Here is a 24,323-nt window from a genome sequence, read left to right on the forward strand (position 1 = left end):
CAGAGCCACAGGCTCACCGGCTGCGATGCGCAGAACAGATTTCAATTCAAGACACCCAGTCAGACAGGGGTTGTGTGCGGACTTTGGACAGAACTTTCGCATTGCCTGGAGGCGTAAGAGGAGGAAAGCAATTTAACACCTCAGGGCAGCGAGTCCAGGGCAGAGCCAGAACCAGAACTCAAGACTCCTGTCTCCCAGTCGGAATTCTCTCTCAGTCTTACAACTCTGGGCCTTGTCTCGCCCTGCAGTGATCATTTCCACCGGATCACATTCTCCCTCCCTCCTCAGGCCGGCTGCTAGCTCCACAAAGGCACCAACCAGCTTATCAAAGGGGTTAGGGAGCTTATCAAAGGGGTTAACTCCTTGGCAGGTGTTATCGCGTTCTCACTCTTAACACAGCTTTCCAAACTTGGGGATCCCGCCGCCTCGGCTAGGCCTCATCTGCTCTTGCGCACAGGCCTCTTCCGTGCCGTCTCCCCTGGCCCCGAGAACTACATTTCCCAGTAGGCAATGGAAATCATGCGCTGCAAAAGAGGTACGGAGAGCCGGGAGGGTCAATCGTCACCGGATTGTTGGCTTCTCGCTGGCAGGCTGGCTGGTTAATCAGTGCTCAAAGCTGCCTCCGCCTCCTGACTGGAGAGCGAACTAGCCCGGGCGGAGCCACAGTCCTAGAGGCTGAGCGCAGACGGAGCTGTCCCATTTACCCGACCCGACGCCAGCGAGATGTGGCTTCCGCTGGTGCTGCTCCTGACCGTGCTGCTGCTGGCCGTCGTCTGCAAAGTTTACTTGGGACTGTTCTCTGGCAAATCCCCGAATCCTTTCTCCGAAGATGTCAAACGGCCACCAGCACCCCTGGTAACTGACAAGGAGGCCAGGAAGAAGGTTCTCAAACAAGGTAGTAGGAGGGACCCTGGGATCCGGGGCTGCACTTCAGGCATTCTCACAGGTTTGGGTTCTCATTTTGCCAAGGCAGCCGCTACCAGACCCGGGCCTCAGTTTCCCCATATATAAAGTACTGGGAGGGCTTCCTTGCACGGGGAGGAGCCCTGCTTTAGTGTCCGACACTGTCTATAGCCTTCGCCCTAGCAGGCCCCGGGAATAGTAGTCCCAAGGGCGCGGTGTTTGTCCTTGGTTTGCAAGGTCTTGGTACCCGCCCTGCCACTTGTAATCCCGGCAGCTCACGGAACTGATAAAGAGACATTCCTCCACTTGGTTCCAGGACCTTAACTTTTTCACCTACCCTCCCATGAGAGCTCAGTGTGTGGGAGACAACACAGAAATGTGTCCCAACTTGCATAGGAAATTGCATTTTGCCCGTCCGGTGATTTAACAGGCTTTGCATGGTCTCGAGTCATAAGGATTGAACCCTAGTTCTGAAACTTTGGCAGAGATTCAACAGGGTGCCTCAGGCTCAGAGCCTGCTCTCCACTCTCATCTTTAAAACATATTTTGTGGTTGCTTCTAGGGTTTAAAGAGTTCTGCTGCTTTAAAAAATAATGGATCACCTGTTTGATCTACAGAGTCCCTCTCACTTGTAAATTTTAGAATTCTCCGTGTCGTATCTTGCTGCACAATCTGAGACAGTACTGTTCTAAGTGGAAGGACTAATCATCTGGACTTCCGAGAACTGAGTTTTAGCTTGAACTGTCACTAATTTGCTGCATAACCATTAGCACCTACCTGGGCTGGTCTAAAAATGAGATGACTAGCTTAACTGCTTTTCAAACCGCGTTGTGATCTATTAGTGGGCTATGAAATCAATTTAGTGAGTTGCAACTGGCATTATTTATTGATTTATTGAAACAGAGTCTCGCTCTGTTGCCCATGCTAGGGTGCCGTGGTGTGATCTCTGCTCACTGCAACTTCCACTTCCTGGGTTCAAGTGATTATCGTGCCTCAGCCTCCCGAAAGGAGTGCGTGCCCAGCTAATTTTTGTATTTTTAGTAGAGACAGGGTTTCAACATGTTGTCTACGCTCTCGAACTCCTGGCCTCAAGCGATCCGCCCACCTTGGCCTCCCAAAGTGTTGGGATTACAGGCGTGAACCATTGTGCTGGGCCACAACTAACATTTTAGAATGCAGTAGAATAGAAAATATCACAGTGCATTATATGTAGTTCCACTAAATATTGCATTGTGAAACTTATTTCATATATTTATCTTATATACTTACATATGAAATTTTTTTTTTACTATTGATCTCTCTAAAAACATTCAAAAAATAAGCAGTTTGCCAAGTTCTCTTGTATCTTGAAACATCCCAGATCTCAGTTCTTTGCCAGTGATTTAAAGAACAGATCTTGTGTTGGAAGTACCCACATAGCACCACTTGCTATCCAGTTTTGTCTTCTGAGAAGGTGCTGCCTCCCTCAGCAATGCCCCAGACCTTCCCTATGGGACAGGCTGGTGCTGTGATTTCTCAGAGCTGCAGCCTCTGAGCAGTTCTGTCCTGCCCAAGCCTTTCCATCAGGACCTGGAAGAGCCACCATAAGACCCAGCTACTCCACTGTTGCTTGCAGACCCTGCATCTTCCAAAGAAACCCAGCCTGTGTGATGGGCATGGTGGCTCATGCCTGTAATCCCAGCACTTTGGGAGGCCGAGGTGGGTGGATCACTTGAGGCCAGGAGTTCAAGACCAGCCTGGGCAACATAGCAAGACTTTGTCTTTATAAAAAATAAAATAGGCCGGGCACGGTGGCTCATGCCTGTAATCCCAGCACTTGGGGAGGCCAAGGCGGGTGGATCATGAGGTCAGGAGATTGAGACCATCCTGGCTAACATGGTGAAACCCCATCTCTACTAAAAAATATATATTAAAAAAAAAAATTAGCCAGGCGTGGTGGCGAGCGCCTGTAGTCCCAGCTATTCGGGAGACTGAGGCAGGAGAATGGCGTGAACCCGGGTGGCGGAGCTTGCAGTGAGCGGAGATTGCGCCACTGCACTCCAGCCTGGGTGACAGAGCGAGACTCTTGTCTCAAAAATAAATAAAAGGCTGGCGCGGTGGCTCAAGCCTGTAATCCCAGCACTTTGGGAGGCCGAGACGGGCAGATCACAAGGTCAGGAGATCGAGACCATCCTGGCTAACACGGTGAAATCCTGTCTCTACTAAAAAATACAAAAAACTAGCTGGGCGAGGTGGCGGGCGCCTGTAGTCCCAGCTACTCAGGAGGCTGAGGCAGGAGAATGGCGGGAACCCGGGAGGCGGAGCTTGCAGTGAGCTGAGATCCGGCCACTGCACTCCAGCCTGGGCGACAGAGCGAGACTCCGTCTCAGAAAAATAAATAAATAAATAAATAAAAATAAAATTATCCAGGCATGGTGGCATGCACCTGTAGTCCTAGCTACTCGGGAACCAGAGGCAGGAGGATTGCTTGAGGCCAGGAGTTCAAGGCTGCAGTGAGCTGTGATCACATCACTGCACTTCAGCCTGGGCCAGAGCGAGACCCTGTCTCAAAAAACAAAAACACAAAACCCCAAATCTGCCTGGCTGGTTCTGAGTATTCCCAGGTAAAATGTTTGAAACATGTTAGTCAAGAGTTCCATGCCAAACTGCTCTAGAGGTTTCTTGCACTGTACAAGCTAGAGAAGTCTTCTTTGGTTTCCCTGTCTTTGTTATTTCCCTGCCCCTGCCTGAGAAACCCACCTTTTGGCCCTTCTGCTCTAGTTTTTTCAGCCAGCCAAGTGCCGGAGAAGCTGGATGTGGTGGTAATTGGCAGTGGCTTTGGGGGTCTGGCTGCAGCTGCAATTCTAGCTAAAGCTGGCAAGCGAGTCCTGGTGCTGGAACAACATACCAAGGCAGGGGGCGCCTGTCATACCTTTGGAAAGAATGGCCTTGAATTTGACACAGGTAAGGCTTGTGTGAAAAAGGGTTGAGAGCATGGCTATATGTTGAAGAGGCTTGGAGCAGCCCTTGTGGGGTGATACTGAGCATTTCTGTTGTTTTGGAAGTGCCGTCTTCTCTCTGGGCACTTTTTTTGTTTGTTTGTTTCAGACAGAGTCTCACTGCGTCACCCAGGCTGAAGCGCAGTGGTGTGATCCCAGCTTACTGTAACCTCCACCTCCTGAGTTCGAGTGGTTCTCATGCCTCAGTCTCCCAAGTGGCTGGAATTACACTCAGTAATCCCACCAAGTGGGCCACTACACCCTGCTAATTTTTTTGTATTTTAGTAGAGACGGGGTTTCTCCATGTTGGCCAGGCTGGTCTCGAACTCCTGACCTCAAGTGATCCACCTCCCTCAGCCTCCCAAAGTATTGGGATTACAGGTGTGAGCCACCGTGCCCAGCCTCTGGGCACTTTTCTTCTGTGACAGCATAGCTACTGGGAGTTGAGCCGGGCAGGGATCTGGTGGTTTCTGCTGTGACACCTCCCTACAGACAGGGTAGGCAGCTCACTCTGGGCATGAACTTGGCCAGGCCAGATAACCTCTTCCACCTCACTTCCTCAGCCACCTTTCCAGGGCTCAATCCTCGTATGCCTTTACTACCTTGTTTTTCCATCTCCCAACAGGAATCCATTATATTGGGAGTATGGAGGAGGGCAGCACTGGCCGTTTTATCTTGGACCAGATCACTGAAGGGCAGCTGGACTGGGCTCCCATGTCTTCTCCTTTTGACATCATGGTACTGGAAGGGCCTAATGGCCGAAAGGAGTACCCCATGTACAGTGGAGAGAAAGCCTACATTCAGGGCCTCAAAGAGAAGTTTCCACAGGAGGAAGCTATCATTGACAAGTATATAAAGCTAGTTAAGGTAACATGGACATGCTGAGGACCCAGAGTTTATTCCCGACAAGACTGACTTTCTTCATTATTAATGGAGGCACTGGGGGTGAAGAGTGCAGTGGGGAGAGGCAGGAAGGGAGGAAGAGTCATATCTGTTCTTAGCTCAGCCTCCACCCGAGTCCATCCAGTTCTCTGTCTCTCTCTCTCTCTCTGGAGCCTTGGCTCCACAGCTGCTGCTGTCCCCCTGGCCTCCAGGGATGCCCTGCTCTCCTCCCTGACTAGGCTGGCTTCCGTGACATCAGATCACTACTCCTTTTTACTCATCCGAGACCAGATTGGGATTTTTGAAAAGGAATTTGAGCAGGAAAATAAAAAGTAAAAGAAGGACTCATCCAAGGATAGGACAGGAAAAATTCACAGAGTATAGATTTTTTTAAAAATTCAAATTCAGCAAAGTTCAGTCAGGGGTAAGTGTTGCTAGATCCTCGGGCTGGTCCAGGCTATGGGGATAGCAGTTCTGTCACAGCGGTTCCAGAGGTGAGGCCTGCTCTCCTCATTCACTCCCCCAGGTGGTATCCAATGGAGTCCCTCATGCCATCCTGTTGAAGTTCCTCCCATTGCCCGTGATTCAGCTCCTCGACAGGTGTGGGCTGCTCACTCGTTTCTCTCCATTCCTTCGTGCATCCACCCAGAGCCTGGCTGAGGTCCTGCAGCAGCTGGGGGCCTCCTCTGAGCTCCAGGCAGTGCTCAGCTACATCTTCCCCACTTACGGTGGGTACTGGCCATGGGCTCTGGGCAGCTTCTGGAGGAGGAAGGGCTACCCTCTCGTCTCTCAGTCTTTCTTCTTGACCCTGCCTGACTGACTGATATGGAGCAGTGTAAACCCCAGGCCCTCTGGAGCTTGTGGATGAGAAGTCTGGCCACCTACTGGACTCCTTGGTCAAAATTCTCTTCATCCATGCCCTGGATGATTTTTCAGTTCAACCAACACTGTCTTCCCTGGTCTTGGCAGCATGGCAGTTTGCAGGGAGGATATTCCTACTGGTGCCAAGATCTCTAAGGTACCCCATGACTGGATGGAAAGTCTCCTCTGACTGCCTTGAACCCTGAGGAACGTGTGGATCCTTGGATAGACTGGGCTATGTGTTATCTCACAGAATTCCACGTTCGTTTCTGACTGGTGCTGGTGCCTGCTTTTGCCTGCTCACCTCCCTTCCTTCCTTCTGCAGGTGTCACCCCCCGTCACAGTGCCTTTTCCATGCACGCTCTGCTGGTTAAACACTACCTGAAAGGAGCCTTTTATCCCCGAGGGGGTTCCAGTGAAATTGCCTTCCATACCATCCCTGTGATTCAGCGGGCTGGGGGCGCTGTCCTTACAAGGGCCACTGTGCAGAGTGTGTTGCTGGACTCAGCTGGGAAAGCCTGTGGTGAGAGCCCTGCCCTGCCCTTCTGGGTCCCTGGGTTGGTGTGGACGAGACCTAGGGTGTCCCTAAGACCAGACGGAGTAGGAGAACTGACCTCCTCATAGGGGCTAAAGGTGAGAATCTGCCCCAGAGCAGGGTCCAGGGATAGTGATTAGTCCAGAAATAAAAAGGAAGCAGGAAAGATAAAGGATCAGCCGGGCATGGTGGTCTACACCTGTAATCCCAACATTTTGGGAAGCTGAGATGGGAGGATCGTGTGAGCTCAGGAATTTGAGACCAGCCTGGGAAACATGGTTAAACCCTGTCTCTTTAAAAAAAAAAAAAAAAAAAAAAAGTAAAAAAAAAAAGAAAAATATGGCCGGGCATCGTGGCTCATGCCTGTAATCCCAGCACTTTGGGAGGCTGAGGCGGATCACAAGGTCAGGAGTTTGAGACCAGCCTGGCCAATATGGTGAAACCCCCATCTCTACTAAAAATACAAAAATTAGCTGGGTGTGGTGGCACGCACCTATAGTCCCAGCTACTTGGGAGGCTGAGGCAGAAGAATCACTTAAACCTGGGAGGTAGAGATTGCAGTGAGCCGAGATTGCACCACTGCACCCCATCCTGGGCAACAGAGTGAGACACCGTCTAAAAAAAAAAAAAAAGAAAAGAAAAATAAAGGATTGCATGGTCCCCAAAGAACAGTATTTAGTTATTTATTTAATAGATAAAATTATTTACCCAGTAATCTATGACTGTCTTTTTTTTTTTTTTTTTGAGATGGAGTCTTGCTCTGTCTCCCAGGCTGGAGTGCAGTGGCCCGATCTCAGCTCGCTGCAAGCTCCACCTCCAGGGTTCACGCCATTCTCCTGCCTCAGCCTCCCGAGTAGCTGGGACTACAGGTGCCCGCCACCACGCCCGGTTAATTTTTTGTATTTTTAGTAGAGACAGGGTTTCACCATGTGTTAGCCAAGAGAGTCTCGATCTGCTAAACTTGTGATCCGCCCGCCTCGGCCTCCCAAAGTGCTGGGGTTACGGGCGTGAGCCACTATGACCAGCCAATTGTCTTCTTGAGTGTAGAGACTGTCTTTTATCTTTGTATTTATAAATCTTAGCACATATTAGAGGCTCAATAAATGCTGCTCAGTGACTGATGGAATGAATGAATAACCTTGGATTCCACAGGGTAGTATGGAGGCCAGCAAGGTTCCCTGCCTCTGTCTGTAAAGTGAGGCCTAGAACCTTATTACACTGGCTCAGATTGATGCTGTAACCTGGATAGGGACTCCGAATCCCAGTATAAATGATTCTTGGAATAGAGGGTCTGTGCAAGAAGGAGTCTGTTAAACAGAATAGGCCATCCATGACTAATGGGTGCTTAAAGAAGCCAGGAAGCAGACAAAAAGAGGCCTGGGAAAAACTGGGCTGGTATAGACATGCATTTATCAGAGGAATCTTTCAAGGAGGTGATAAGTGGGGGACCCAGTGCAAAATAAAAAATCGAGGAGAAAAGGCCATCAGTGATCTGAGATAATCCATTAGTAGAAGAGACTGATAAGTTACTGGGTGGTAAGAGAGAGGTGGCTGTCAGTTGGGCAAGGTTTTCTCTGATGTCTGTGAACAAGTTCTCCTAGCTGAAAGGGGTCCAGGAAGCAAGGTAGGTTTATCAATTGAGGCAAATACAATCCAGATATATTTGTTTTTCAAGTGCTAGGTAATAAAAGATAGAGATAAAAGAGGCCAGGCGCCAGTGGCTCATGCCTGTAATCCCAGCACTTTGCGTGGCCAAGGCAGGCAGATCTCCTGAGGTTGGGAGTTTGAGACCAGCCTGGCCAACATGGTGAAACCCTGTCTTTACCAAAAATACAAACATTAGCCAGGGCCGGGCGCCGTGGCTCACGCCTGTAATCCCAGCACTTTGGGAGGCCGAGGTGCGTGGATCACAAGGTCAGGAGTTCAAGACCAGCCTGGCCAATATGGTGAAACCCTGTCTTTATTGAAAATACCAAAATTAGCCAGGCACAGTGCTGGGAGCCTGTAATCCCAGCTACTTGGAAAGCTGAGGCAGGAGAATCGCTTGAGCCCGGCAGGCAGAGGTTGCAGTGAGCTGAGATTGCGCCACTGCACTCCAGTCTGGGCAATGGAGTGAGGCTTCGTCTTAAACAAAAACGAAAACAGAAACCATTCATTTATGTGCCATCTGGAGGAGTGTGCTAAGGATGGGGGTAACAGACAGCATGGTGGAACAGGGGAAACCTCCTGGAGGCACAGGTGTGGAGCTGAGTAATAAAGGGTGAGATGAACCTAGCAAACAGATGAGGTTGGAGAATATTCTGGGAAGGGGAAGCAGCATGCACAAAGACATGGAGACATGAAAGAGCTGAGTGTTTTCAGTCATCCAGAAGTATTAGGTTGAACAATGAGAAACTGCCATTTTTGTAGGTGAGAAATGGTTGACTCTCAGCTGTTTGATATTGGTTCTGCCTAGTAGTTTAGTGGGAGTTTAGTGAGAGTGAGCAGAGATGGGTGGAGCTGGACACACAGAAGGGACCACATTGCACAGGCTGCTGTAAGATTTCAGAGGTTCTCTTATCCAGGATGAGGCATCATTGCAGGGTTTGATTTTTATTTTATTCATTCATTCATTTTTTTAGAGACACAGTCTCACTCTGTTGCCCAGGCTAGAGTGTGGTAGTGTCATCAGAGCTCACTGTAGCGTTTAATTCCTGGGCTGAACCCATTCATCTGGCTGAGGAGATAGGACTACAGGTGTGCACAACCCCATACAGCTTAATTTAAATTTTTTTTTTTGGAGAGACAGGGTCTCACTATGTTGCCCAGGCTGGTCTTGAATTCCTGTATACAAGCAATCAGTCCTCTTACCTTGGACTCCCAAAGTGCTGGGAGTACAGGCATGAGCCAATGTGCCCAGCCCCGATTGGAGAGTATTAAAGAGTATTTGGAAGCAACTCTGGCAGCAGAGAAAAGGGCCTAGACTTCCACTGGAAGCGCTTTAGCCCTTGAGCTTTGTCTGGGATTTGGCTCAAACACAGAGTACACACAAACACACACACGCAGGTGGGTACAGAGCTAGGAAAAGTAAGCCCAAGCAGTTGTAGGATAGGCTGAAAGCACTTGAAAATATTCACTCACTTTGCATTTTCCCAGGGGCCTACCCTGCCAGAGTCTAGGTAGCTGGACTCCAACGTCTGAGAAATGGGCACAGGCAGAGAGAGATCCATGGGGGCCATGGGCCTTCCTCTTTCCCCGGGACTCGCAGACCCTCAGCCAAGCACTTGTGCCTACAGGTGTCAGTGTGAAGAAGGGGCATGAGCTGGTGAACATCTATTGCCCCGTTGTGGTCTCCAGTGCAGGGCTGTTCAACACCTATGAGCACCTACTGCCGGGGAATGCCCGCTGTCTGCCAGGTAAAAGGCGGGTCTGCACTGCCCCTCTTGCAGGTTCCCCACCGTGTCCCCTTCTGGAGCCAACTTGCTCCATTTGGGTCATACTTCCCCTCTTCTTGGCCGGCCCTCTGATTGTACTTAAGCAACAAGGTGAGAACGCTGCCTCTAATGTCATCCTAACCCTAGCATTTAATGTTGGGGAAACTGAGGCCCATACAGATTAATTACAGTCCTGAGGACACTCAGCTGAAAGGGGCAGGGCTGAGTGGAGCAGCTGGTCTGATTTGAAAGCTCCAGCTCCTCTCACCCTTCTGGGTTGAGGGGGCTTCCAGAGAAGAGGCCTCAGGAAGAGAAGCAGGAGAGCAGGCAGCCCACAGGGAGCAGAGCCGCTGAGCCACTGCGGCTGAGAGGTCCCGTCACTTCATGTAACTGGATGCATCTGGTGTGATCTGAGGAAGGGAGGCCGCTGGGAAGAGGGGACCAGGAACCCAACAGGGCTGAGAGAGAGGGGCCCAGATGAAGGGCTCAGGCTGGGGCGGGAGCTGGAGAGCACAGAGCAGCTCCAGATGTGGTATGGTGGAAACCCTGGCTGGTGCAGGAGCCAGAAAGCAGGGGAACGAGTCCTGACCCCAAAGGGTGGGCCCGGGAGCTGCTCCCTGAGGAACCGGGGAAAGGGACAGCAGAGCGGGCTGGGGGGTAAAGCGAGGTCCTGGCTTTCCTCATGGGGACTGGGTGGTAAGGGAGTTGTGATTGTCTCCAGGGCATAGGGTGGTTGCACCACTGCCAGCCTCTCTTTTCTTTGCCCCTCATAGCTGAGCCTGCAGCCTGCATGGCCTCCCCTCTCTCAGACTCTCAGGAGCTGAAGGGGTGAGGCAGAGATGGCCAAGGGGCAGAGCAGGGGGGTCAGGCATGGTGCACAGGCAGACTCTGCCTTTGCTACTTCCTACCTTTCTCTTTGTGACCATGACCTCCCTTCTTCCCTGTCCCAGGATCTCTGGGCACTGACACTGTCCTGGCCAGGCAGCCCTGCTCGAGTCACCTGTGCCTCCTACCCCCGTCTCACCGTCTGGTTACAATTTTCCCTTGTCTGTGAATTTTCCTCCTGAACATGATCTGAAGGCCTCAAAAATATTTAGTTAAATGAAGGAAACAGAGTGGCCAGGGACCTGGCATGCCTCAGGCAGGTGCCAGAGCTGGCACCCCAAGGCTCTCCTAGGAGCAGGGAGTGGCCGTCTCTGGTCATAGTTCACACAAGCACCACCCACTCCCCTTGGCAGGTGTGAAGCAGCAGCTGGGGATGGTGCGGCCTGGCTTAGGCATGATGTCTGTTTTCATCTGCCTGCAAGGCACCAAGGAGGACCTGCATCTGCCATCCACCAACTACTATGTTTACTATGACACGGACATGGACCAGGCGTAAGGCGCACGTGTGTGTGTGTGTGCGTGCGTGTGTGTGGCCTGTGCCTCCCTGCTTGACTCAGAGAATGAGCAGAGGATATGGAATGGGAGGAAATGGGCAATATCTAATTTGTTCCTGGAAGTTTGTCACCTCAAGGCTGTGGCTCAGTTTCACCCCTGTGGGGAGTCCCTAGGGCTGAGCAGTCCTTGCAGTGGTTCTGGAATTTTGAGGACAAAAGCCTGGAGATCACACCACACTCCTGTCACATGCAGGATGGAGCGCTACGTCTCCATGCCCAGGGAAGAGGCTGCGGAACACATCCCTCTTCTGTTCATCGCTTTCCCATCAGCCAAGGATCCGACCTGGGAGGACCGATTCCCAGGTGGGGCTGCGGGTCCCGGGTGAGGGGCTGGAGGGAGGGGCCGGGCAGTAGTAATATCAGCTCTGACCCCCAGACCGGTCCAGCATGATCATGCTCATACCCAGCGCCTACGAGTGGTTTGAGGAGTGGCAGGCGGAGCCGAAGGGAAAGCGGGGCAGTGACTATGAGACCTTCAAAAACTCCTTTGTGGAAGCCTCTATGTCAGTGGTCATGAAACTGTTCCCACAGCTGGAGGGGAAGGTAGGGGGTAAAATATTTGGGGTGGTGACGGACCTCATGGTGCCATTTCTGCCCTTCCCTTGCAAAGACAGGGGAATTGGGCCCCACGACATGAGCCCCAGGGAAGTTCAGGGCACCCATACCCGCAGTCAGCAAATGGGAGACAGTGGAAGAGGGAGGGGAGTCAGGATCTCACGTGCCTGCCCCACCCTTTGTGTCCTCAGGTGGAGAGTGTGACTGCAGGATCCCCACTCACCAGCCAGTTCTATCTGGCTGCTCCCCGAGGTGCCTGCTACGGGGCTGACCATGACCTGGGCCGCCTGCACCCTCGTGTGATGGCCTCCTTGAGGGCCCAGAGCCCCATCCCCAACCTCTACCTGACAGGTATACTCACTGCCCCATGTTGTCAGGACCTGAGACCCTGGGCCCCTGTCACCCAACGTCCTCTGTTCCTGTCCTTAGGCCCTGCTGTCCCCTGCAGCTTCCCATCCCCTGAGCAGGGCTGCCTGGGCAGGCTGTGGCCCCGTTTCTGATTGGAGCCAGCTCTGGGTGGCCCTCATGTGGAGGGAAGAGCACCAGGGCCCCACCCTCCCCTGGGCCTGCCTGGGTCACGCTCAGGGGCCTCTGCTCTTGCCTCCTAGGCCAGGATATCTTCACCTGTGGGCTGGTCGGGGCCCTGCAAGGTGCCCTGCTGTGCAGCAGTGCCATCCTGAAGCGGAACTTGTACTCAGACCTTAAGGATCTTGGCTCTAGGATCCAGGCACAGAAGAAGAAGAATTAGTTCCATCAGGGAGGAGCCAGAAGAATCTGCCCAATGGCTGGGGCATCTCCCTTGACTTACCCATAATGTCTTTCTGCATTAGTTCCTTGCACATATAAGGCACTCTAATTTGGTTCTGATTCCTGAAGAGAGGCCTAGTTTAAATCACAATTCCGAATCTGGGGCAATGGAATCATTGCTTCCAGCTGGGGCAGGTGAGATTATTATGCCTTTTATAGCATCCTGTCCCTACTAACAGGATATTGACTTGGATAGCTTGATGTCTCATGACAAGCAGCACTCTGCATCCCTCACCCATGCCTCCTCACTCAGTGATCAAAGAGAAAATTCCATTGGTGGATAGAACCCCTGGCAGTGTTGTCAGCTAAAGCTGGTGGGTTCAGTTCTGTCCTGAGGCTTCTGCTCTCATTCACTTAGTGCTGTGCTGCACAGTTCTACACCGTCGAGGGAGAAGGGAGACTAATGAGGCTTAACTCAAAACCTGGGCATGGTTTTGGTTGCCATTCCATAGGTTTGGAGAGCTCTAGATCTCTTTTGTGCTGGGTTCAGTGGCTCTTCAGGGGACAGGAAATGCCTGTGTCTGGCCCGGTGTGGTCTGGAGCTTTGGGGTAACAGCGGGATCCATCAGTTATTAGGGGGCACGTCAGATGATCATATCCAATTCATATGGAAGTCCTGGGTCTGTCTTCCTTATGATCGGAGTGGCATCTGGTTCTCCATGTGCCAGCATCAAGGCACCTTCGGGGAGCTCAGTACCTGAGCCTCAATCAAGCCTCATCCTCCAAATATGCAGGGAAGGGTGATGCAGCGAAGGGTGATGTCAGGAGTCAGGCCATGGACTGTTTAGATGAATACTTTGCTGGGCTAAAGCAGGCTGCAGGGCTGTCCAGGCAAGGGCACACCTGGGGACAGCTCTAGGAGGTGTGGGGTAAGGAAGGGAAGTCACCTCAGAAAAGGGAAAGCGACAGAATGTGTGTGAAGCCCAGAAATGGCATTTGCCGTTAATTAGCACATGTGAGAGTTAGATGGGTATGCGAATGCAAGCTCAAGGTTTGGAAAAATGACTTTTCAGTTGTGTCTTTGGTATCAGACATACGAAAGGTTGCTTTGTAGTTCTTGTTAATGTAACAATAAATTTATTGATTCCATTGCTTTAACATTTGAAGTTTATGTTTTTTGTTCAACAAAACAAAATTGCGATGGCATTTGCAGAAGCTCAATAAAATACTATACATGAAAAACAGAAAAATAAGCTTTAAAAAATAAAATTAAGTAATTACAAAGTTATAAAAAGTAGCCATCTACTGATTGGGCAAACAAAGAAGAACAATTTCAACATTCAGTCATTTATTGCACATGGGGGTCTGATGAATTAAAGGAATACCAATCAGAGTGTCGGGGGCTGGCGTATTGGCAGTTTGAAGTACCATACAGCTCAGGGCTGAGTGCTCTGGCTCACGCCTGTAATCCCAGCACTTTGGGAGGCCAAGGCAGGTAGATTACTTGCGCTCAGGAGTTCAAGACTGAGCAACAAGGCAAAACCCTGTCTGTATAAATAAAGTCCCCACCTCACCCATCCCCGCCCAGAAAAATTAGCTGGGCATGGTGGTGTGCCCCTGTAGTCCCAGCTATTCAGGAGGCTGAGGTGGGAGGATCACTTGAGCCCGGGAGGTGGAGGTTGCAGTGAGCCAAGATTGTGACACTGCACTCCAGCCTGAGCAAGAGAGTGGGACCCCGCCTCAAAACAGAACAAACAAAAAAAACAAACATAGCTCAGACCCAAACCCTATACAGAGGCGTTTTTAAATTGGGAGGTTTGGCCAAGTACAATGGCTCATGTCTGTAATCCCAGTATTTTGGGAGGCTGAGGTGGGAGGATTGTTTGAACCCAGGAGTGTGAGGCTGCAGTGAGCTATGATCACACCACTACACTCCAACCAGAGTGACAGAGCAAGACCCTCTCTGAAAAAACAAACCAAACAAACAAATTGGGAGATTTGGTAAATTCACATCTGACCTGTAGAACTACCTGAGTTGAGAGTCACCCTTGGCTCTGGATGTACTGTTTAATTAAAGCTGAAAATCTCCCCTCAGGATTCCTACTGGAGCAAGTCATGCCAAGCCCAACCTTCCTAGCAAGTTTTCACAGCCTTCTAGCTCTCAGCACACCTGCAGCATTCTGCATCAGGTTACCCTGTACAAACAAGCACAAGAGAAGACACCAGCATCACCAGCAGGGGAATTCTAGAGGTTTAGAATTCTATCAGCACATGTGTCACTAAAAGCCATTATGGGGGACTATGTCAGAATATATGTAACTAGCTGTCAGGTCTTTCCGAGTTGCCTCAGCCTTCCTACATAGACTGGTCTTCGACTACCCTTGAGTCTAGAAGTGGACTCTTTCAGCAATTCTACTCAGGAATCTGTAGCAGGAAAACAGGTTCCTCTATTAACATCCGTGAGTGAAGCACAGATTCGTCTAATTGAAACCACCCTTCACCGGGCACGGTGGCTCACGCCTGTAATTGCAGCACTCTGGGAGGCCGAGGCAGGCAGATCACCTGAAGTCGGGAGTTCGAGACCAGCCTGACCAACATGGAGAAACCCCGTCTCTACTAAAAATACAAAATTGTCCGAGCGTGGTGGTACATGCCTGTAGTCCCAGCTACTCAGGAGGCTGGGGCTGGAGAATCACTTGAACCCAGGAGGTTGTGGTGAGCCGAGATCATGCCATTGCACTCCAGCCTGGGCAAGAGCAAAATTCCATCTCAAAAAAAAAAAGAAAAAGAAAAAAAAAATCACCCTTCAACCAAAAGCTGGGCACAGAAAGGGAAGCCTTTAGTGACTATAGGAGGTGCCTCTTGTGGCTCCATGTGCTTCTTACACACCACCCCTAGCTTGAGTGATGCCTCTGCCAGCGTACCCTCATCCACACAATCTCTAGGAAACATGCTTCAAATATTCTGTCTTTGAAAAGACAATCGTGCAGAAAATAAGCTTTCCTTTAGTGTGCAGTATTTTATTCAATACAATTCTAAAGGCAAACTTGAATTCAGTTGTACTCTTTCTGCACAAGAAATGAAACTTCTCAGAGACTCAAAAGCTGAGCTCTTTGGACTCCGTGACAAAATCTGCACATCCACTGCCAACCCTCTTGGTTTCTGAAACCAACCTTTCTTCCTGCTGTCCTCTTTAAGAGCAAAACGCAACATGTATAAGGTCAGAGCAAGTGGTAGCCAGGAAAAGCCTGGGGACCCCTTTCATACCCAGAGGGCATGAAGAAAGAAAACATGTCCTCTGCCAAAGACAAAATGGAGTTTGTGAACCAGGAGTGGTGGGTCACACCTGTAACCTCAGCATTTTGGGAGGCCGAGGCAGCCGATCACCTGAGGTCAGGAGTTCGAGGTCAGCCCGGCCAACATGGCAAAACCCTGTCTCCACTAAAAATATAAAACGTAGCCGGGTGTGGCTTGTAATCACAGCTACACAGAAGGCTGAAGCAGGAGAATCACTTGAACCCAGAGGGCGGAGGCTGCAGTGAGCCAAGATCCCACCATTGCACTCCAGCCTGGGCGACAGAGTGAGACTCTAATTCAAAAAAAAAAAAATCACACAAAATTATTATTATTTTGAGACAGGGTCTCACTCTTCTCTCAGGCTGGAGTGCAGTGGTGCGATCACAGGTCACTGCAGCCTTGACCTCCTGGGCTCAAACAATCCTCCCACCTCAGCCTCCCAAATACCTGGGACAGCAGGCCAAGAGCCACATGCCTAATTTGTGTGTGTGTGTGTGTGTGTGTGTGTGTGTGTGTGTGTGTGTAGAGATGAGGTCTTGCTATGTTTCCCATGCTGATCTCAAACTCCTGGGCTCAAGCAATCCTACTACCTGCAGCCCTCCCTAAGTGCTGGTATTACAAGTGTGAGCCATCATGCCTGGCCCCACAAAATGATTTTTAAAGTCAGTTAGAAATCAGACATACACTAGAAAGAAATACACTTGATGGAGAGATGGGAATCCTGACTCTGCTTCACACTGTTCTGTATTATTTTGAATTATTTACATGTAGTTTTCTTTCCCCCAATTGAAAGAAAAGTTATAATGAAGAGGGGAAACTCCTTAAGGCCAATTATCTGAGAAGCTAGTAGTCCAGGGCTAAACTGTGAAGCTGACCTCTTGAGGTAGTTAACAAAGATGTTTCTCTTCATGTCTTTTTGCCAGTAGCACACTGCCCTAATTACTCCAGCTTTTTGGTGAGTTTTGAAACTGGGAAGTATGAGTCCTTCAGCTTTATTCTTTTTCAAGTCTGTTTTTGCTTTTCTATGCCTCTTGCATTTCCATATGTATTGTGGAATATGCTTGTCGATTCTGCACCAAGCCAGCAGGAATCTTAATAGAGACTGTGTTTAATAGAAACTGTGTGTAGACCAATTTGGGGAGCATAGCCATGTTAACAAAATTCTGTCTTCCAATCCATGAATATAGGATATCTTTCCATTTCTTTAGGTCTTCTTTAATTTCTTTCAACGTTTTGTAGTTTTCACAACACAAATTTTGCAATTCTTTTGTTAAATTTATTTCTATGGTTTTTTTAATACTATTCAGAAATGCAATTATTTCTTATTTCATTTTCAGATTGTCCACTGCAAAGGTATAGAAATATAGTTGATTTCTGTATGTTGATCTCAAAGGATGTGGAGAAAAGAAACAATGGAAAACAATGAGATAGTGTCCCAGAAGATAACTGACCTGACTAGGTATGGCATTAAAGGCCACAAAGAGGCCTGCAAGGTAAAAATTTTACATATGGTTTTTTTTTTTTTTGAGACGAAGTCTCACTCTGTTGCCCAAGTTGGAGTGCAGTGGCGAGATCGCGGCTCACTGCAACCTCCACCTCCTAGGTTCAAGTGATTCTCCTGCCTCAGTCTCCCAAGTAGCTGGGACTACAGGCACACACCACCATGCCCGACTAATTTTTGTATTTTTAGTAGAGATGGGGTTTCACTATTTTGGTCAGGCTGGTCTTGAACTCCCGACCTCGTGATCCTCCCGCCTCGGCCTCCCAAAGTGCTGGGATTACAGGCATGAGCCACCATGCCCGGCCTGTTTTAATTTTTTTTAGACAGAATCTCGCTCTGTTACCCAGGCTGGAGTGTAGTGGCACGATCTCAGCTCACTGCAGCCTTTGCCTCCTGGATTCAAGTGATTCCTGTGTCTCAGCCTCCCGAGTAGCTAGGATTACAGGCACCCGCCACCATGCCTGGCTAATTTTTGTATTTTTAGCAGAGATGGGGTTACGCCATGTTGGCCAGGCTGGTTTTGAACTCCTGACCTCAAGTGATCCACCTGCCTTGGCCTCCCAAAGTGCTGGGATTACAGGTGTGAGCCACTGTGCCCGGCCAACATATGGCTTTATAACTTGCTTTATTTTTGGTTAACAATTATATGCACATATATTAATATAGGAAAGGAGGACCAACAAAATATTAATGATAATAGCTCTCGATTAAGAATATTTTTCTGGCCAGGTGTGGTGGCTCATATGTGTAATTGCAGCACTTTGGGAGGCTGAGGTGGGAGGATTGGTTGAGCCCGGGAATTCAAGACCAGCCTGGGCAACATAGTTCAAGACCAGCCTGGGCAACTACTGTCTCTACAAAAAGTTTAAAAATTAGCTAGGTGTGGTGGCGTGCACTTGTAGTCCCAGCTACTTGGGAGGCTGAGGTGGGAGGATTACTTGAGCCTGGGAGGTCAAGGCTGCAGTGAGCTACGGTCAGTCTCAAAAAAGAGGAAAAAAAAAAAAAATCTCTCTTACTTTGGTTTATCTTTGTTTTATAATTTTTCTATAATGAACATATTACAATAATAATTTTAGAGCATTATATGCTACATATAGTGTTAAACACTATATTTTACATGAATCATCTAATTCTTAACATTTTAATTTCCATTTCATAATGAAGAAATAGGCTGGGTGTGGTGGCATACATCTGTAATCTCAGTACTTAGGGAGGCCAAAGTGGGTGGATCGCTTGAGGTCAGGAGTTTAAGACTAGCCTGGCCAACATGGTGAAACCCTGTCTCTGCTAAAAATACAAAAATTAGCTGGGTGTGGTGACACACACCTGTAGTCTCAGCTACTCAGGAGGCTGAGGCACGAGAACTGCTCAAATCCAGGACATAGAGGTTGCAGTGTGCCAAGATCACACCATTGCACTCCAGCCTGGGCTCAGAGCGAGACCCTGTCTCAACACAATAATAATAACAATAAAGAAACAAATATTTGTAATTAAATCGTCCAAGGTCATGTAAATTACTTGTGCAATAAGTATTAAAGAATAACACTTAAGGACTATGTTTTTCCTATCTATTTGGCAGATTAATAATACTCACTGCTATCAAAGCTTTGGCAAAATAATAGAATTGCTTAATCTTTCTTTCTTTCTTTTCTTTAGAGATTGGTTCTCACTCAGTCACCCAGGCTGGAATGCAGAGATCATAGCTCACTGTAATCTCCAACTCCTGGTCTCAAGCCAGACTAATTTTTAAATTTTTTTTATAGAGACAGGGTCTCAATTTGTTGACCAGGCTGGTCTCAAACTCCTGGCTTCAAGGGATCCTCTTGTCTTGGCCTCCCAAAGTGCTGGGATTACAGGCATGAGCCACTCTACCAGGCCTACTTAATCTTTCTGAGGGTTTATCTTAAAAGGCACCTAACCGGTACTTAACAATAGTTATTAACAATAGAAAACTAAAAATAATACAGATGTCCAATAGTAAGAGAACTGTCACAATTAAGATAAACTAATAGATTACTTTTTATGAAACCATTAATCCTGTTTTGAACAATATTTAATTAGAAAAATTGTTCCTATACTTACCTTTGAATTCCATGATCACATTTCCAACTAGATATTTTCACCCGGCTGTCTCATGGTCCAAACTACACAGAAGCAATTAACCATAAGCAAATTCATTTTCTATGCCCCACCCCCATCAGACTTGCTTCTCCATTAGTGTTCCTTCCCTCAGGGAAAGGACACCTCCACACCTTCCTCACCATCACTCCTTTCCCCCACACCCAGCCCATCTTCAAGGCCTGTTAGTATTATCTTCAGATTTATCTTGAGTCCAATTACTTCCCTCCATTCTCACTATTCCTACACTAGTCCTACTTGAACTATTGCATCAGTCTCTTAACTCTTAAATTCACTCCTCCCTCCCCACTCAAGTTCTTCATGATACAACCAGAGTAATATTTAAAAATTTGGCTGAGCCCGGTGGCTCAGGCCTGTAATCCCAACACTCTGGGAGGCCAAGGTGGGCGGATCACTTGAGGTTAGGAGTTTAAGACCAGTTTGGCCAACATGGTGAAACCCTGCCTCTACTAAAATACAAAAATTAGCTGGGTGTGGTGGTGGGCACCTGTAATACCAGCTACTTGGGAGGCTGAAACAGGAGAAATGCTTGAACCCGGGAGGCGGAGGTTGCAGTAAGCCGAGATTGTGCCATTGCACTCCTGCCTGGGTGACAGAGTGAGACTCTTGTCTCAAAAACAAAAATAAAATAAGATAAAAAATAAAATGAAACAACAAAAACTCCCCACCCTTAGCTGGTGTGATGGTATTGGGTTATCGGAACTTATTAACATTAGTATCACTACACTTGGTGTTAATATATAACACCCCATTGCTAAATTTGACTGTCTTTAAAAAATCCCAATTCTATCTTTCCCCTACTTAAAACTCTAGCAATATCATTATTGTTAAGATAAAATATAAAACACTGGACATGGCCCATGAGTTCTGCATGATTTGGACTCCTTTCCTCTATTGTCTAGTAATTTGGACACCAGGTCAGCCTTAATAATTTACTGTTCCCTTACCAGACACACATACCCTTGATAAGCCAGTATCTTTAAAGGTTAGTCAGACATTTATTTAGGGGAGATAGAAATAATTTTCTTTTCCTTTTTTTTTTGAGAGAGTCTTGCTCTGTTGCCTAAGCTGGAGTGCAGTGGTGCAGTCTCAGCTCACTGCAATCTCTGCCTCCCAAGTTCAAGTGATTCTCCTGCCTCAGCCTCCCAAGTAGCTGAGATTACAGGCATGCACCACCATGCCCAGCTAACTTTTTTTGTATTTTTAGTAGAGACAGGGTTTCACCATGTAAGTCAAGCTGGTCTCGAACTCCTGATCTCAAATGATCCGCCTGCCTCGGCCTCCCCAAGTGCTGGAATTACAGGCTTGAGCCACCCCAACCAGCCAGAATTTAATCTTTTCTTTCTTTCTTTCTTTTTTTCATTTTTTAGGACAGAGTCTCGTTTTGTTGCCAAGGCTGGAGTGCAGTGACCTGATCACAGCTCACTGCAGCCTCCACCTACGATGCTCAAGCAATTCTCCCATCTCAGTGCTCCTGGGACTGTAGGTGCACACCGTGCCCAGCTAATTTTTAAAATTATTTGTAGAGACGAGGTTTCACCACGTTGCCCAGGGTGATCTTGAACTCCTGGGCTCAAACAATCAGCCAGCCTCAGCCTCCCAACCAAAGTGCTGGGATTACAGGCAAGAGTCACTGCACCTGGCCAGAGTTTTCTTTTAGAAACAAATTAATTTACTAATTCATTTCTTTCAGCCAAAGTGGAGTCAAGGTTCTGAAATAGTTTGGCAAAAGATTTCTCACTTCCTGTAATTCTTATTTTCTCTTCAGTAATGAGTGTATGTGTGACAGACATTTTCTTCGACACAGAAACATACTGAGAACATATTAATTGTTTTTTAAATTAAAAAATATCCAGCCTGGGTGACAGAATGAGACCCTGCCTCAAAAAATAATAATAAAATAAAAATAAAGCACTCGTTCCTGAAAATTATAGGCCACTACATGTACTATTCCTTGAAATTCTCAAGAATTCTAATTGACTAGAACTGCACATCATGTAAGCCAAATATTGCACTGAGTAGACTACAGAGGAGTTATTTCCCCTGGCAGCTGTAGTTCTTTCTGGCAGGAGTGGGACTAGTTTATATTTCAATCAAAGTTAACTGGCATATGGCCGGGCGCAGTGGCCCATGCCTGTAATCTCAGCACTTTGGGAGGCCGAGGTGGGTGGATCACTTGAGGCCAGGTGTTTGAGACCAGCCTGGCCAACATGGTGAAACCCCGTCTCTACTAAAAATATAAAAATTAGTCGGGCGTGGTGGTGGGTGCCTGTAATCTCAGCTAGGCAGTAGGTTGAGGTGGGAGAATTGTTTGAACCCGGGAGGCGGAGGCTGCAGTGAGCTGAGATCACACCACTTCACTCCAGCCTGGGCAACAGAGGGAGACTCCATCTCAAAACAAAACAAAACAAAACAAAAGCCACAAAGTTAACTGGCATATTTTCTGTTGTACTTTTTGTGCTTGGTAGATTCATGTTCTAGACAATTCTCAGATCATTTGTTCTTTAATCTGGCTCTGTTCCAGCCTCTTTCCTGCCTTTCTCCTTCTTCTCTATTATCTGACAACTGTAGTCTTTAGACTTACACAAAATACCAGGTTCCCACCTGTCTGCAGGCCATTGGATTAGGTTGGTGCAAAAGTAATTGCTGTTTTTGTCAAATGGGCACAACGCAATTGATTTTGCACCAACCTAATACATGCTGTACACTCAGCCAGGAAAGCTCATCCTCCTCTTCCTTTCATCTTCACCTGGGACACAGCTACAACCTTCAGTCCTCAGCTTAAGGGTCCCTTCCTCAAATGATCTCATAGTTTCTGTACTTTCTTTCTGGCAGTTCTTGGAATGTGCATGCACGCACACATGTTTGTGTAGATATTTAATATTTATGTACCCCAAAAGATTGCATGGTCCATGAAGTTAATACCTACCTTAAAAACTTGATACAGGGCTGGGCGCAGTGGCTCACGCCTGTAATCCCAGCGTTTTGGGAGGCTAAAGAGGGTGGATCACCTGAGGTCAGGAGTTCAAGACCAGCCTGACCAACATGGAGAAATCCTGTCTCTACTGAAAACACAAAATTAGCTGGGTGCGCTAGTGCATGCCTGTAGTCCCAGTTACTCGGGAGGCTGAGTCAGGAGAATCACTTGAACCTGGGAGGCAGAGGTCGCGCTGAGCCAAGAACGCGCCATTGCACTCCAGCCTGGGCAACAAGAGTGAAACTCTTGTCTCAAAAAAAATTTTTTTTATATAGTTGTACATATTTATGGGGTACATGTGGTATTTTTATATAGGTATACAATATTTAATGACCAAATCAGAGTAACTGGGATATCTATCACCTCAAATATTTATCTATTCTTTGTATCAGGAACATTACAATTCTTCTCTTTTGAAATATACAATGTTATTGTTAACCATAATTTTCCTACTGTATTGACTACAGAACATACTTACTCTTTTTATGTATCTGTATTTTTGTACCCATTAACCAACTTCTCTTCATCTTCCCTCTCCTCATCCCCTCCCAGCCTCTGGCAGCCACCTCTACTTCCATGAGATCCACTAGTCTCAGCTACTTGGAAGGCTGAGGTGGGGGATCACCAGAGCCCAGGAGATGGAGATTGCAGTGAGCTGAAATCGTGCCACTGCACTCAAGCCTGGATGACAGAGTAAGATTGTCTCAAAAAAAAAAAAAAAAAAAAAAAAAGAGAGAGCAAGAGATGGCGTCTTGCCATATTGCCCAGTCTGGTCTGGAACTTCTGGGCTCACACGATCCTCCTGCCTCAGCCTCCCAAAGTGGTGGGATTACAAGAGTATATATCTCTTTGATATACTTACTTCCTTTCTTTTGGATACATATCCAGCAGTGGGAATACTGGATCATATGGCAGTTCTATTTTTAGTTTCTGAGAAACTCTGTGCTGTCTTCCTTTATTTTTTTATAGAGACAGAGTCTTGCTACATCGCCCAGGCTGATCTTGAACTCCTGGGCTCAAGTCATCTGCCTGTCTCAGACTCCCAAGGTGCTGGGACTACAGGTGTGAGCCTGCATGCCCTGCCAATACTGTTTTCCATAATGGCTGTACTAATGTACATTCCCACCAACAGGATATGAGCATTCCCTTTTCTTCTCATCCTTGTCACCATTATGTATTTTTTTTCTTTTGATAACAGCCGTTCTAACTGGGGCTGAGATGATCTCTCATTGTGGTTTGGATTTGCATTTCCCTGATGATTAGTGATAGTGAGCATTTTTTCACATACCATTTCTATGTTAGCCATTTGTATGTCATCTTTTGAGATATGTCTATTCAGCAGGTTTTTTGCCCATTTTTTTCTCTTTCTTTTTTTGAGATGGTTGCCTAGGCTGGAGTGCAGTGATAAGATTTTGGCTCACTCACTGCAATCTCTGCCTCCCAGGCTCAAATAATCCTCCCATCCTCAGCCTTCTGAGTAGCTGGGATTACATGCACAGGCCACCATGCCCGGCTAATGTTTTGTATTTTTGGTAGACACAGGGTTTCACCATGTTGCCCTGGCTGGTGCCCATTTTTTTTTTTTTTTTTTTTTTTTTTTGGAGACGGAGTCTGGCTCTGTCGCCAGGGCTGGAGTGCAGTGGCCGGATCTCAGCTCACTGCAAGCTCCGCCTCCCGGGTTCCCGCCATTCTCCTGCCTCAGCCTCCCGAGTAGCTGGGACTACAGGCGCCCGCCACCTCGCCCTTTTTTTAATTATATTTTTTTCCTTGAGTTTCTCATATATTCTAGTTATTAATCCCTTGTCGGATGGATAGCTTGCGAATAGTTCTCCCATTATGTAGGTTGTTTCTTCACTGTTTCCTTTGCTGTGCAGAAGCTTTTTAACTTGATGTAATCTCATTTAAGACCTATCATTTCTTAAATCACTGTCTCCAAAGCACCAAGCCTGGCAATCGTTCATAAAGTGATTTCAAACATTTAATGTATAAACATAACAGTAACTGTAAACGGTGGGATACAAAACCATTTACCTGATTATCCCAATATGCGGAGAAAATAAATCTGCATAGAAGAAAAGAGAAATACACTAATTGAG

At 47.7% G+C, this 24,323-nt stretch overlaps 1 protein-coding gene across 2 annotated transcripts; it reads left to right on the plus strand.

Moving 5' to 3' along the window:
• The first annotated feature begins 493 nt into the window (after positions 1–493).
• LOC104654618 (all-trans-retinol 13,14-reductase) lies at positions 494–13,479 on the plus strand. Of its 2 annotated transcripts, none has more exons than XM_030920706.1 (11): positions 494–895; positions 3,664–3,846; positions 4,507–4,748; positions 5,290–5,491; positions 5,950–6,147; positions 9,435–9,554; positions 10,811–10,949; positions 11,205–11,314; positions 11,388–11,554; positions 11,758–11,917; positions 12,175–13,479. In XM_030920706.1, exons 1-11 carry the CDS (start codon positions 724–726, stop codon positions 12,312–12,314), a joined length of 1,833 nt encoding a protein of 610 aa, XP_030776566.1. In that variant the 5' UTR covers positions 494–723; the 3' UTR covers positions 12,315–13,479. The 2 variants fall into 2 exon arrangements, with proteins under 2 accessions (XP_030776566.1, XP_030776567.1); XM_030920707.1 differs by having other exon boundaries at positions 4,507–4,619.
• The last annotated feature ends 10,844 nt before the right edge of the window (positions 13,480–24,323 follow it).

The sequence above is a fragment of the Rhinopithecus roxellana genome, chromosome 17, assembly GCF_007565055.1.
Source record: "Rhinopithecus roxellana isolate Shanxi Qingling chromosome 17, ASM756505v1, whole genome shotgun sequence".
NCBI classification, from domain to species: Eukaryota; Metazoa; Chordata; class Mammalia; order Primates; family Cercopithecidae; genus Rhinopithecus; species Rhinopithecus roxellana.